This window comes from Drosophila eugracilis, unplaced genomic scaffold (assembly GCF_018153835.1).
Source record: "Drosophila eugracilis isolate 14026-0451.02 unplaced genomic scaffold, ASM1815383v1 contig_423, whole genome shotgun sequence".
NCBI classification, from domain to species: domain Eukaryota; kingdom Metazoa; phylum Arthropoda; class Insecta; order Diptera; family Drosophilidae; genus Drosophila; species Drosophila eugracilis.
The window spans coordinates 651,300-665,843 of NW_024573287.1; the positions used below are offsets into that span (position 1 = coordinate 651,300).

The 14,544-nt window shown below is 38.0% G+C and overlaps 1 protein-coding gene across 1 annotated transcript; it reads right to left on the reverse strand.

Moving 5' to 3' along the window:
* Nucleotides 1–9,925: 9,925 nt before the first annotated feature.
* LOC108105131 (probable serine/threonine-protein kinase fhkB) lies at nucleotides 9,926–10,568 on the reverse strand. Its single transcript, XM_017211564.2, has 2 exons — nucleotides 10,362–10,568; nucleotides 9,926–10,297 (listed from the first exon to the last, which is right to left on the reverse strand). Exons 1-2 carry the CDS (start codon nucleotides 10,560–10,562, stop codon nucleotides 9,944–9,946), a joined length of 555 nt encoding a protein of 184 aa, XP_017067053.2. The 5' UTR covers nucleotides 10,563–10,568; the 3' UTR covers nucleotides 9,926–9,943.
* Nucleotides 10,569–14,544: the final 3,976 nt, after the last annotated feature.

A 14,544-nucleotide genomic window follows, 5' to 3' on the forward strand; every position in this document is an offset into this window, starting at 1 on the left:
CACAGTTCCATATAGTTTCTTTCATCTGTAGGTTTTATGTTTGTTGTTTAGTTCGGTTTTCTCTTTGCTGGCACCGCTTACTACGCACATTAAAATTATGTTCAGAGTAATGTAGTCGGCACCTAGTGCCACCCACTCACCCACACCATCACACCCGGATTCCCGTTGAGCATAAAGAACATAAATAAAGGAGAAAGGCAACGCGTTCCAAATGGTCGACAGGATTGTGCTGCTGTTCTCGTGGACAGTGGACATTGGCAATTACCGTTGCCGCAGTTGTCAGAGTCTCGCTTTTCCTGTTTCTCCTGCTTACCGCCCCCAAAGGACACCACCTACCGGGATACCACCCCCTTTCATAATTCGCCTTGGCCGGGGGTCCTGTTTCGTAATCACCCACCAACTGCCTCAGTGAGCCACCACCTCCTGTTTGAGGATTATTTGTGGCGGTTTTGGGCCTGCCTTTGGAATGCCATGCCACATCGCGTATACGCAGCGTGTGACAATGCTGAAATACAATAACTGCGAATTTGATTGCCCCTGCTAATGTGTGCCAGCAATAAACAATCAATTTGTTGGAGAGCCGGCTGGATTGCTGCATTTGGTTTATGATAATTAAATACTAAACATAATGCTACGTGGCTCATAATTTATGTGTTTTCCTACGCCGTGTCAATTAGTTCAATAAAATATGAATTATGAATTGTTTCGGGGCAAGACTAAGATATTACCATATTATTAGAATGAAAAAATACTATTCTCAATTCATTCTGGGCAAGCTTTTACAACTTAACACCCAATTCTAACCAGAAAGCAACCTACAAAGTGAGAAACATTCATCTGCATTATTTTTCCGGTATATATGCCTACTCGCCCTCTGGTGACAAATAACACTAAATTAAAATTTTATTAGGGTCTTTATTGTGCGTCACCAAAGAAGCACAAAAAACGCAAAAGGGAGAGCCAGTGGGGAAAAAGCTGGGAATATGTTTTAAATGTTTCGCAAAAAACGAAATATTTTGTTGTCTGCTGTCTGTGTTTGCCTTTTGGGGCCAACAAACAAATGGCAAAAACAAAGACCAAAAAAACAGCGAGGGGGCAAACAGAAAGAAAGCGAGAATTCCCCAAATTGATTAAAACTTCATAAATTTACATTTTTATCGCTGAGGCAAACAAATGGCAAAGGAAAAAAACACAAACACACAAGAAAAATGGAACTGAGTTCTGAAAATTCAACCCCAAACACAGGAAACAGAGAAACCAATTCAACACGTAAGAAAACAAAAGGTAAAACACACCGTTACCAACATGAATATTTACACATGCTTTGGCATTGCAGCATTCTTCACACGCCAGGTAAAATCGAAAAAAATGTTCGTCACCAGTTTGGGTCTCTAAGCTGATTTGAATCCAAAAGCCAATGAATACGGGTATGGAACAAAAAAGAGTCTTCTGGGAACGAAGGGATATGGAGGTGAAGGTTTTTGGGGGTTGGTCGGCTCCCAAATGAGAAATAAAAGTAAATTCACATCATCACAAAATATTATTAAGCAATCAGCCTCTGTTTTTGGTCTCTGCAACCCCGTTGTTGGGTCTGTAAAAAGCTGGCTTTTCAGAGGGGGTTTTGTTTACCTGGCCCCTTACAAGCCGCTGATTAAGCGAAAGTGATTGAGTGCCACCAGAAAGGGGAATTAATGCTGTACTGGGATTTTTAATTTATGCAAACAATTAAAATATGCCAAGATGTAAATTAAATTTTGATTGTTGTTACATTTTAGCATTAAAAAGTTTGTAAAAATATTTTTTAATTTAGAAACTAGGACCAAACGTTAATGGAAATGCATTTTATAAAATTTTTACAATGAAAGGCTGCGGGGTCGCAAAAGGTGCAAAATGAAGAGCTGACTTTTTAGGTGCGCTTAATGAAATTAAAAGTCAAAGTCATTAAAAGCCAAGTTGGCTTTCTAACTAAGTTGACGGGTCCGAAACTCTAAAAAGCTTTCTCAACTTCCGCTTTAATTAAAGAGTCCGCCCAAACAAAAGGCTTAAAATATAGTTTTAAGCTTATTAAGTTTGTCTGCGATTAGTAAATTTAAGGCAGGTACTGATGGGGTTGATAAGTTGTTGGTCTTTGGGATGGCGGAGGTGGTAGTGGTGAAGCAGAGTCAACAACAATTATCGCCATTCTGTGAAATGCATTTCAAGGAGCACCATACACATGCTCATGCTTTTACACACACACACACACACACAAACGAAACACACCAACGCACATTACAAAACATGATGGCAGCAATTACTGTTATTTGGAAAAGTGCCCAAAAAGACATGGTTTGAATAGCTTAGTCACATTTTTGATGCTCTATGATAACTCAGTTTGGTCTTATAAATATGTGAAAAGATGTAACAATGCTGTTCATTTGGATCAAAATTCATAATAATGTCAAAAGATAGTGTAAAACTTGCTGCAAGTTATATAGTTTACATACCTAACAAACTCTTTTCATGAGCATTTTTTTCTTAATCATAACTTTTTCTATTGCTTTGCTCAATTCTGTTTTTCCATAATTTAAGAAAGTGTAACCTCTGGAAAAGGAAAAGGCCCCCAAAAGAAATGCAAACAGAATTCTCGTAGAGGAAAAGTTTTCAATGGATAACGAGACACTGCACAGTATCGCGTAGTGAGTACTAACGCCCCTTAACTACGTAGATTTCGGGTCGGGGGCAGCAGAACAAATATGCAGCCGATGCCCCGTACCCTCTCAAAACAATACCAATGCGCAATGACCCAAAACTAAACACCGAAGACACTCAGAAAAAAAGTGCAACGAAAAAAAATACCCAGTGAGCGGACGTTGAAAAAACATTACGGCCGTGCTATTCAGTTTTGTTTTTATGGTTGTAGAGGGGTCAGTAGGGGAAAAAAAGAGGGCGGGAATAGAGCCATATGACGACGTTCATGGCGACCGCTTTGCTGTTGTTTTTGTTGTTTCTTGCACGCGGAAATGTGTCTATCAAGTCGGTTCTGAAGTTTCAAAACTCTTTTTCAGACATTTTAAAAAATATTACATATCCCTGACAGATATTACGTGTTTTAATTTTTCATATTCATTTCTAATATAACTTCTAAGACAATTTTTAAAAATATTGATAAAAATTTTATAATTTTGAAATGGATTGTGTAAGTTGGAACTGCCTAGGCTGTTTTTGCGAGCATTCCTGTGTCTGTGCTGGCATAATCAACAATATTTTGAGTGCTTTTTGTGTGAAGTTTTGTGATTTTTTTCGGCTGTTTGCTTTTTGTTTCGCGATTCGTTTTTAGCAGTTTGCCAGCCGCTGCTGATGACGATGTTTTTGTTTCTTTTTCAGTTGCTGCCGACGAAGAGGGTAACTTTTTGGGCATTGTCTGATGACTGTCAGCTTACTGACGTGTTTTTTGTGCAACTTTTATTTTCAATGAGTTCAGATCGTGTTTCGTTACTTTTTAAGTACCTGGCGAACGACCTGTGAAATGGAATGTGTAGTGTGGCGTAAGTGGAATTCTGTGTTTTTACTCAGTACATCATTACTCATGGATAGAATCAGATCAAATATCCAGACTTGGTATAAATATTTTCAAATAATAACCGTATATTAAACAATTACTTCGGTCATGTATTTGACTTTAACTAATTCCTTCAAACAAACCATTTAGCTCCTGCATTTCTTAGTGGGTTCTCGACCAACTGCCGTGGAAAAAGTTCTGGCCATAGTTTTTCATGCTGGTTCGTGTTATCTTGTTAAAGCAAAACTTTAACTTTGCCAACTTGTCTTTACGTTCTCACAGATACTTAATTCTTTATCTGCGTATGGGTATGGGTGAGGGTGTGCAGCGGGTGCAGCAACAAATGGCCAGGACTTGGACTTTGGGCTTAGGTCCCTTGTCTGGCACATATCAAATGCAACATTTGCGCACCAATAGCCTGGCAGCTCCTAAGGACGGTTAGAAAAACAACATAAATTTCCACTTAAGTAAGTGTTTAAAAGAAAGATGCAGCCGAGCGAAGACAGCACCAGACCTCTGATAAACGATGTCTGAGGAAATAAAAATAAACGGGTAGAGCCCAGCAATGAGGTCCTCCATTGTCCAGCTTCTGAAAAGCATCAGGCTTTTGCTGAAAGGCTTCTACTTTTTCTAAGATCAATATATTAGAATTATATATTTGTGAAACCCATCGTTGAATTATATAGAAAAATAAAACGCTTTTATTATTAAAGTATATTGCGGTTTACTCTTAAAATTAAATCAATGGGAAATCATTAGGTTTATATTTTTAATGCTATTTTCGAAATGAAAAATGTACTTTCTAGAGTATTATTATTCACTCTAACTAAAGAAATATATTTCGCTATTCTCCTTTCCTAACGATCTTTGGCTAACCAACCATCTCGGCGCCACCCTTCCTTATTCCTCGGTGGAAATATGCAAAAGTGCCAAGACGCTCAGTTTTGAAAGTTTGACGCCACTTACAGGGTTCTGGGGTCTGGTCAGAAATTTGACTTTGCGCTGCAGTTGAAGTTTTGGTTGATGGCTGAACTTCTGCGCTTAGCTGGAAAAACAAATAAAGTATGACGGACTCCCGCAGTGGGATCGGGATTTTATCCTGCTCCTGTTCCGTAATGAGAACGATCCAATCGGGAACTCAGGCGGCACAGGTAGGGAGTTCTAACTGACCGTCGAAGTAACGACATGGACAAATCCGCAAGTAATCCAATGCGAACAGTTCGAACATTTGGCTAAAACGATAAGCTAGGAAGGGAGGGAGAGTAAGAAAAGAAAGGGCCAAGAAGGGAGGCCCGCAGGCTATCCAAAATACCAGAAAAATGTTTTCCACCTCAGACTCAGCAAACGGATGGGAGAAGTGAAAAATCAAATGAAAAACTTTCTTGCAGTCAGGTGAAATGGCAGAGCTGCTGCTGCTGCATTTGAACTTTTAGCCTTTTGGTTGTGCGAGTCGGTTGAGTTTTCTGCTGAAATGGCGGAAAACCCCAAGCTGAAGAAAGAGAAAAAAGTAGAGGAGAAAAAAAAATGTGGTAGAAGCCAAAAAAGACGAACGAACATTCCTTAGAGTTGAGTTTTGGGTATGGGTTCCCCATCTTTACCATTCCGGCTGCCGTAAAGCATCGTTCCCCGAAAATTCCTTGGCGTATTCTCCGGTTGGGGCTTCTTCGACTTGGGAGATTGGAAAGTTGTGGCGTGCAAACACATGCGTTAAATGGGCGGCCATTTTGAAGGGGGTGTTGTGGAGGCTGGGCAACAGTAGATGTTCCCCTGTGTTTGAGGGTGTGTAGTTGTGTGTGTACTTCCGTTGCAGCAGGCTAAACTTCCGGAGAGATTTCACAAGCAGCCCAAACAAAATGAATGTGCGAGCATTTACCTGCGAGGCTGCCGAGTCTTCAAGCCATTAAAATGCTTTTAATCAAATTAGTGCAAATATTAGCGTGTACGGTATAGAGTTACAGCTCAGACCTTCTATAACTGCATGCCGACGTTGAAATCAGTTGGAATTTTTCAAAGAACATCGAGATTTGCTCTGGTGATTGAGAAAAGAGTAATTCAACCAGTCGCACTCTGACTCAGAGTAAAAAATAAATACCTCTGTAGGATTTACCCTATGATAGCCACTTCTCATTAGCCCTTTTAATCATCATCCTTTTAGAGTTCTTTTCAATATCCTTAGTATTCTTTCAAGGCTGCCAATGGTATTGAAAGTGTTAACTGGAAAAGTGTAATTCATTGGGCTCAATTAGCAAACAAATCTGTAATGAAAATCTGAAAAACAATCCCTATAATCAAATCTTTACACTTTTTTTGTTAGAGATAAAAGAACTTAGCCTACCCTTAGTATTGGTTTGCATTTTATGTAAACACAAGATGAAGTTTGTCAAAGTTTTTAGTTCTTATTTTATTAAATATTATTTTATTCGACTCTTTTAAAAGTTGAATGAATTACAGCCAAATTACCACCATTCTTTTCTTAACATTAAGCGTGGAATAACATTTCCCATAAATTCCCTTCCTTGGGACCAATACCCAATATTGTGGGATATTTCCTGTTCGACTTCGAAATAACCCTAAAAGCTTTGAGAACTCAGAGTCGGTTCAGGAGTGCTTCTCTCTCTCCCTCTCTCTCTCTCTTTTGCTCTCTTGGTTATGCTCTCATTGACGAAACACTCTTTGCTCTTAGCCGCACTTTTCCCACTGACCTACAACGGCTGTTCTGGTAACAGTCCATGCCCAAAGTGCAAAACACGATTCTCGATTCCCAATTCCCGATTCCAAGTCGCGTCTGGATTCGAGTCGAGTTACATACTTCAGCAAATGTTGTGATAGGTTGCGGGCTGCTTTTGTGCTCTGAACACGCAGGAGCACTTTGGGCCAAGTAGTACGAATACGGCCAAGTGGGTCGCCTCACAGTCTGTCTGCCCAAACTCGATAAAATATCAGACTTTTATGATATTTTTTCTAAATGTTCATTTGAGTTTTATAATTTAAACTTTAATTGGCTCTAAAATTCTTAACATTTAGAGAGAGATAACAGAATAAAAATGATATCAGCTTAATTTGTCATATTTTTCTTTAAACCAAAGTATTTACTTTTTATATAATATAAAACCCATTAGATATACACTTTCATAATTTATCCCTTATACAATAGGGATATCTGATAGATGAGTATATGAATATTTAAGCCCCTTGTCGCATCAAGTTTTAGTCAACGCGTAATAACTTATGTCCCAAAACCCGCATGAAAATAAAATAATTCAAGAGACTAGGGAAAAAGTGAAAAGTTCATTAAACACTCGCAAAATCACACTTATGGCCCATTAGAGCACTAAATAAGCGAAAAATGGTTTGAAAAAGCTGAAAAGCGTTAGGCGACAGCAGGGGGACAGTGGGTGTGACCACCCCGAGACCCATAGACCGATACTCGGACCCGCAATACCAAGCCCAATCCCAAATCCCGATCCCAGGGCGACCAGACTAGACCCGAACTTTGAACCCAACAAATAACCCGCGGCGCGGCAACTCTGGCAGATGGAAATGAGGCAAACGATGGAGAGTGTATGGGTTTAATGCCAAGTCTGACAAACTAACTCGGCTACTTTAACCCCTGCTGACCAATAAAGCCGCTTGTGTGATGTACGGCAACAATGAAAAAGTTTAGCCAGCAACACATGTTCAAACCGAAACAGGGAAACACCAAATCCAGTAGCCGGGGTAGAAGCTGAAATAAAATTAAGCACATTAAAAAATGCTTCACAAATTTACAAATCTCTGGTAGAGATAAAAACGGTCGATTAAGGTGGAAGGGAACGGATGAAAAACGGAGTATATAGACCAGAAAAAAAGGTCAGCTGTGACGGGATGTTTTGTGAAAAATGGGGCGTTGTAAAATACCATTTTCCCAACCTTCCATTTCCCAATGCACATATCAGATTAGACTCCCACTCTAACCTCCAGTTAAATCTGCGCTGTTACGATCTCATTACTCTCAAACTTTAGTTTCATTTCTCGACATACTGCTAATAGTTTTGGCCTCAACAACCGAGGCCTTACCACACAAGCATCACACTCGTTTTTCCATACGATTATGTATGTCGGGATATGTATATACAAACAACTTAATTAAGGACTTCATTAACTCTTGCCCTTGTTCGGTCAGTTTCAGATGTGCCTTAATTAGAAGAGATATTAAAGTTTTAAATAGTAATTCAAGAATAGTTTGGAAGCAATGGTAAATCCTTTTGGCTCTTTACATATAGTACTGAACTACTAAATGACTTATTACCTAAGGGTGATAATTAAATTAACTGAATTCTAATGAAGTTTTCACCTATCTACCCTTGAACAATTTATAAATCAAAAATTTTCTAGTTAAAATTTAAAGATAAAATGTCAAACAACGATATACAATACCCTGCAAAGGGAAACCCAAACCGCCAATCATTCAACAACCCAGCAGAAATAAAATTATTTCCTTGGCACCGGAAAAACTCGCGGGAAATCGTATTGCCTACCCACATCAACCGGGGAGTCCTTCAATTCCCCAACTTCCCTCCTTGAGCACACAAATTATGCGTAATAATTTTATTTGCATGTTTTATTTAATTTTTCATGCCACTCTGATTACGAAATTGAATTGGCAGCTTAGTTTTATGCGCGCAGAGCTACTTGGGGGCGAGGAAAGATTTCTATGGCCAGGTGGTAGACTCTCACCTACCGAGCTTACTTTCTGTTGTCATACAATTAGCAAGGTCGGATGGATATAGCCTCCCAACTCCAGCCAAAATCCAGCAACTTTCTAATGATGTTCGTCCGAAATTTCACTCTGGTCTCATCTTCAGTTTCATTTGCTTTGACGTCGACATCGTTTCATTTTACTGATTTTCTTTGTTGCTGTTGCTACTGCTGTTGCTGTAGCTTTCCCTGCTACTGATTTTCTTGTTTTTTTGCCTTTCTTCAGTCACCCGAAATTTCATGCTGAATCATTACCAAGGAGAAATTTGTGGGCCAAGAAGGAGCTGGCGTCCTCCTGGCTGGCAACTTAAATGCGCTTAAAATTAAATCTGATTTCATGAATATTGATTGATTGCTTTTACCTTGAATGAAAATCCGCTTCCGTGCTACTTTTTCTTCGTGCTGTTTTCCTTTTTTTTGCGTCCTCTTACCTGGCCGCACATCCTGTTTCCCGGTCTTCTATCTTACCATTGTTTGGTCTGAGTTTCCCACACCCACTTTTTATTCCTTTTTTTTTGGTAAGTTAAATTAATGAGCTTGCGAAGCTGCCTTGCCGCGCCTCTTTTCGTCTCCTTTTTTTCGCCTGGCATTATGTAAAATAATTTGACCAAAAATAAGTTGATTTAATTGAGTGTAAGGCTGACTTGTATATAAAACGGTAATGGAAAATTTTTTAGATCAACATAAGATTAAGAACTATCTATAGAGTTTAAAGAAAAGCATTTAAACTAATGTTTGTCCTTACCGGAAGATGTATTCGAGTTACAGGCTATTGGAAGGCAGAAACTTAATTTAAATAGGATTTAGGAAACGGTTTTAACAGCTTGAAACTCAGAAATCGATTACAATATTTTAATTAAGGTAAGCAAATGCATTTAGTTAAAGGCTTTCCGGAGATTTCCTCCCTCTGTGGGTCCGGTGATTTTCCCAATCAGCCGCAGACAGTCGAAGAAATTGATGGTGAAAAACTTGTAACCAAAATACGGAGAAAACAAAACAACAAGGGAAACGAATTTCCTGTGGAAAAACAATAATAAAAACAAAGGAAGGACGAACCACAAACAGACAGAGAAACACATGCAAACAAGCTTAGAATGAGAAAGAGAAAGTCTGAGAAGAAGAAATGACAAATTCTCGTTGAAGGGAAACAGCTGGAAAACGCACTCGGAAGGTCTTTTTATTTTCTTTCCCCCGTATTTTTCTTTTTTTTTGCCCTTTTATATTAAAATTTGATTTCTTTTGGTTCCAGCAGCTGGCAAGGGATGGAGTAAAAAATATTTTAGTTGTCTGTGGAAATCAAATTTTCTTCTTTTTTTTTTACAGATTTTTGTCCTTTATTTTTTGTTATGCCCCGATTTTCTTTTCGGTTGTCCTTGCGGCGACTCGGTGACTGTGTTTGTTGCTGTCAGATTCAGTTCCGCTTCTGGGGGATGCCAACTTTTGACTTCCTGTCAATGGTGACAGCTGCAGCGGTCTAGCTTTCCCTACTCTTCGTCACTCCCTTAGTTCCTCCGAGTTTTCTAGACCTTCCACTTTCACCAATCGAGTTAAGAACTTTGACGGATATTTGGTAGCCAAGCCAAACTTAATGATATATTATATTATTATTTATTTTTTGTAATCTATACTTAAAAAAAAAAGAGATCATTGTGTAAAGTGTTTTTATTAATAATATTCTACAGTTAAAGTTGGATGATTATGATTATGGTTATGTTGATGTTTCGTACTTTGCGTATTGGTCGTAGTGGGGTTTCCTGTAAGAGTTTTTCCCGCAATATTGTGAGTATGAGCATGATTATGAAATAATGTAGTTTTTCCAGAGTTATTATGATTTTGTGATAACGTTTTTCCATCTGAACTATTGGGAGTCTGATTGTTAGTACTAGGGGTAAAGTTCGGAGTCTGACCAATTGTTGTATGAGTTTTACCAACTGTGTTATTCAACGTCGGACTATTTGTTGTAGATGTTTTTCCAACAGAATTTTTGGGGGGTTCAATGAGACGTTTTCCAAAAATTATCTGCACACATAAAGAATGGGATTATTGTGTCATATAATATTAATATAATACACTTTATACTTACCTTATTGACATCACAGCAAGTCTCGAACGAAAAGCACTGATTATTATAGTAGGCAGCTATTGTTGTGCTGCGACTATCGGTGCAAAATTGCGAAGGTACACAGGCATATGCTTTGTTTATTCCACAATATCCTCCAGCGTTGACGATGCCAAAGAGAACGCAGCTCACCAGAAGAAGAAAAAATTCCCAGTGCAGTGACATGGTGTACTGCGAACTCACAACTGAGATTTATGAGGAGTCAAATAGCGCCTTTATACCGTTCAAAGCGTTATCACTTCTCAGTAGGGTGTTATCGGTATTCCAGCACGCAGAGCTGGAATTTCAACACTTATTTACACATATTTATTCCTAATCATAAGTCACAATCATTTGCTTGACCCCAGAAAATATAGCTACTTTTTTTTAAATGATTTTATTAAAAGATAATATTAATTATTTTTAATAGAGTGAAATCTTAAATCGATTTCTTTACTACATAACATACAAACGTAGTTCAAAAATATTACAGATCTTAAAAAATAAAAGCAAAATGTAACACTATGAAAATAAGTAAAATTCAAGTTTTTAAGAAGAATATATATATTATCTCTTTTTCTAACTAAGGTAATATGGACCTAAAAAGAGAAGGGCATACACACTTTATTCTGCGTTTTTGCGACCTACAAAACCAGCTTTCTAAGGAACCTTCGTTAACCCAGATTGTACGGCAGCAGCTTTTCCACGGAGAGTGCATTGAAAGCGAGAGTTTGAAGTGTGGGTTAGTTAGAGATGGAATGGGATCAGCCTGAATGGAAAGCCAAGGAAAGAGCAACGCACACTGGCCACAAAAGTGCAGCATACTCTGGCGGTGCACTTGACTGAAGGGAAAATACGTTTTGCATTGTTAGAAAGCAACAAGAAATGCGGCAAGGGCGATTTCAACATGGAATCGGAGCGATATTTGGCCAATATCCAGGGACTTAAAGACGGATACATTTTAAAAAAGACCACAGAATATGAAATATTTTATATAAGAAACTACCATATAGATATATATATTTAAAACGCAGCAAAAGTAAGTATTTAAAAGGGCATTGTTTATGTAAGCACTCTCACAATTTGTTTTCAAATTTTTTTCAGATTTTTTCCTATCTTTTTTTATGCTGGGAAAAATACAATTTCCGTGTAAGTTGAAAAACAAACAAGAGTCTCTCGTCTGCCAATTTTTAACGTTCTGCCAGACTTAACCCAAAAAAGAGAGTCTCACTGTCTTTCTCGTCCTTTCTCGATGAAGCAAAAGTAAATTTCCACTTGCAGTCAATAATCAACTAAGCATAAAATAGTATTTGAACTATTGATGCAGCAAAAATGTGCTGCTTCCCTTCCTCGATGTCGGTGCAGAAATATTGGGAAACAAAATGGGAATCCGCTTTAACTTGAGCATGAACTCTGCCAAAGTCGGGGAATCAAAAACTTTGTATTTTATTTTATGTGCGTTTGGCTTTGGCCATACGAGTATGTACATACAGCCGGTAATACGTATATATTTGAAATTCTGCACATGCTCGCACTCAATTGAAGTTAAATTATTTTCCGGGCAAATTTCTATTTGTTACGCACAGGTCTAGGTAAAAATAATCGGACAAGCTGAAGGCAAAAATATTCTGGGTTTAAAAAAGTGGTAAGTGGACGGTATAGGTGTGGGCAAGGGAAACCGTTGACCTGTAGGCCAAAGATTTCTAGCTAATTTGCGGCAATAACATCAAAGCTGCTTTTAGGCCTTTTCAGTTACCCTTTTTTTCATCCCTTACCCAATTGGCCTTGTAGGCCTTTTTTGCTGGGCTGTATGGACATTGAGTTAAGGGTGTGGTGGGCACATCCGTTGGTTAAATGTAGCGTTAAACATTTTTTAGGCCACTCGAGACGAGACGGCTTTAAAGTAGCTTAATTTGAAGGCGTTTAGTCGAAAACTAATTTTCGTAGATCTATTTATTTATTATTTTTATGAACTTAAAAACTCCTAATACTATGATTATAGCTAAGAAAATGTTTACACATAATTAACTAAATGTATTTTAAGACATGTTCAAAAGGCATTCGCTTACATACTGAAAGGATGGAAGGATGTTTCAACTAGACGACACCCACGCTCCTTTCAGTATTTCTTATTTTTTAGGCTTTTACCAGCATGTCGTCTGTAAAGTTAGAACCTTGATTTATTCACATCAGATTGTTTTCAACTTTAATTTCTTGTTTATAACTTTTTGAACATTTTTTGGGCTGTCCCTATTAACATATAAAAAATCATATCGAATTTTTGAAGGTTGTTAGTTTAATGTAAGAGAATAATTTGTTCTTAAAACTTAAATAACATTTTCACTGCCATTAAAAATATATAAAAAATATTTCGTAAAATGATAATTAGTATTAAAATATATGTAATAAAGTGTATTAGTCGTTCTACCTCGATTTATATTTATTTTTACACATTCTAATATATCCAGCATATGCTCTTCTTGGGCTTCTTTCTTTTTGTACCTATTTCTACTTCAGCATAGACAAGACTTTTTCGCTGAGTTTGGTAAACATGCCAAAACATTTTGACAGTCTGGCATCGAATTGCTCATTAAGTGAATGAAATATACATAGACAGACGGAAAACAAAATAAGCTGGAAAAAAAGCAGAGGATCAAATGCGGGCAAACAGCATACAGAATTGCGCAACGAAACAAAATCCAAAATGCAATGAAATGTAATGGAAATGCAATAAAAGCAGGGAAAACTATTTGCGATATCCATGGACCCTCTAAATATCTACATCTGTACATCGTATATAAAAAGTTGTATAAATCCATGGCTCTGTTCTATCGAACTCTGTGTGATAATTCATTAGCGGGTTCAACGGTCCGTAAAATTGAATTATGCTTTTGTTGACGATTTCATTTCGTTTTAGCCATTTCACAATTTTCATTTACCGATTCACATTTCGTAGCCCAGCGAAAAGTTGCGTGTAATTAGAAACTCGCTTTCATGGTGTCGAGTTTACAAAAATATTTCCTTTACCTATCAGTAATTTATCTCTGTAGTTAACCCAAATTATAAATTTAATCTGCCTACATTTAGCTTGGTATTGATATGACAAAATGATTTTTCATTCAATTTATTCTTTATATCCCCCAATACATCAATAACCAATTTTATTGTATCGAATGGTTAAACAGCTAAGACTCTTAAGTCTATAAATCTAACTAAGCACATTACTTACCAATTACCAGTTAGCCGCTGACCAACAAATAACAGCGAAGACAGTACTTATAACAACCAAGGCTAATGACACCCCAGAGAGAGACAGAGTTAGAAATGCGATACTTCTGGTCAGGTAAGCTTAATACTCCATAGTTGTGTCCATGAAAACATTTTCGTTTACCTCTCTGGCGATAGCAACAGGAAGCCAAATGGCGGAGCCTCAAGTCCGCCAAAGGAGCGGGCTGGTCTCGATTCAATTGGGTTCCGGTCAGAGGCAGATACAGATACAGTTGCGAATGCAGGGCCAAAGCTAAAGCCAGATCCAGGGCAAAACTCGTTTGCAGCCGTAGCGATTTAGGGGATTTTCACGTTAAGCGTTGGCTGTCAGCGATTGGCAAGCGGCTTACAGGTGGTCCACCTCGTCCCCTTGGTTGGTTTCTGTTCTTGTCTTTTCTGTTCTGTTCTGGACCTGGTTACCAGATCTCGGCCTGGTTTATGGGCTTAGGCAGGAAATGACCGTAACCAAATGAAAGCTGGACCTGAAATGGAATATCAGGGCGATTGATATACATATTTTAGACGGTTATTTTGGATTAATAAAAGGCTAAGTCTTATGTCCTTAAAATTAAAGCAGTTTTGCTATTTTTGAACTTACAGAAAGTACATATTATTCTGAGTACATTAAAAACACCCCCCTAAGTAATAATTTAGGATGGTATAACTTATAACAATCTCCTATATTGAGGCCCCAAAAAATCAACTAAAAATAGCTTAAAGGGCTTATCGAAACAAACTCACCTCCGCTTCGGTTTCTTCGGAATATTGAATACAGCCGCCTCGAGGGTGCAAAATGTCAATCAATTCTGTCGTTAAAAATGAACAGCCCGGAATGGGAGAAAAATGATATACAATCTATTATATACTGCGTGGAAGAGAAGAACAAAATGCCAACTGACCT

Excerpts from the sequence above, each read along its gene's own strand:
- LOC108105131 (XM_017211564.2), bottom strand. The coding sequence starts at position 10,562 with ATGTCACTGCACTGGGAATTTTTTCTTCTTCTGGTGAGCTGCGTTCTC. Across the intron at positions 10,298-10,361 it reads CTTGCTGTGATGTCAATAAG|ATAATTTTTGGAAAACGTCT; the intron begins GTAAGTATAAAG and ends TTATGTGTGCAG.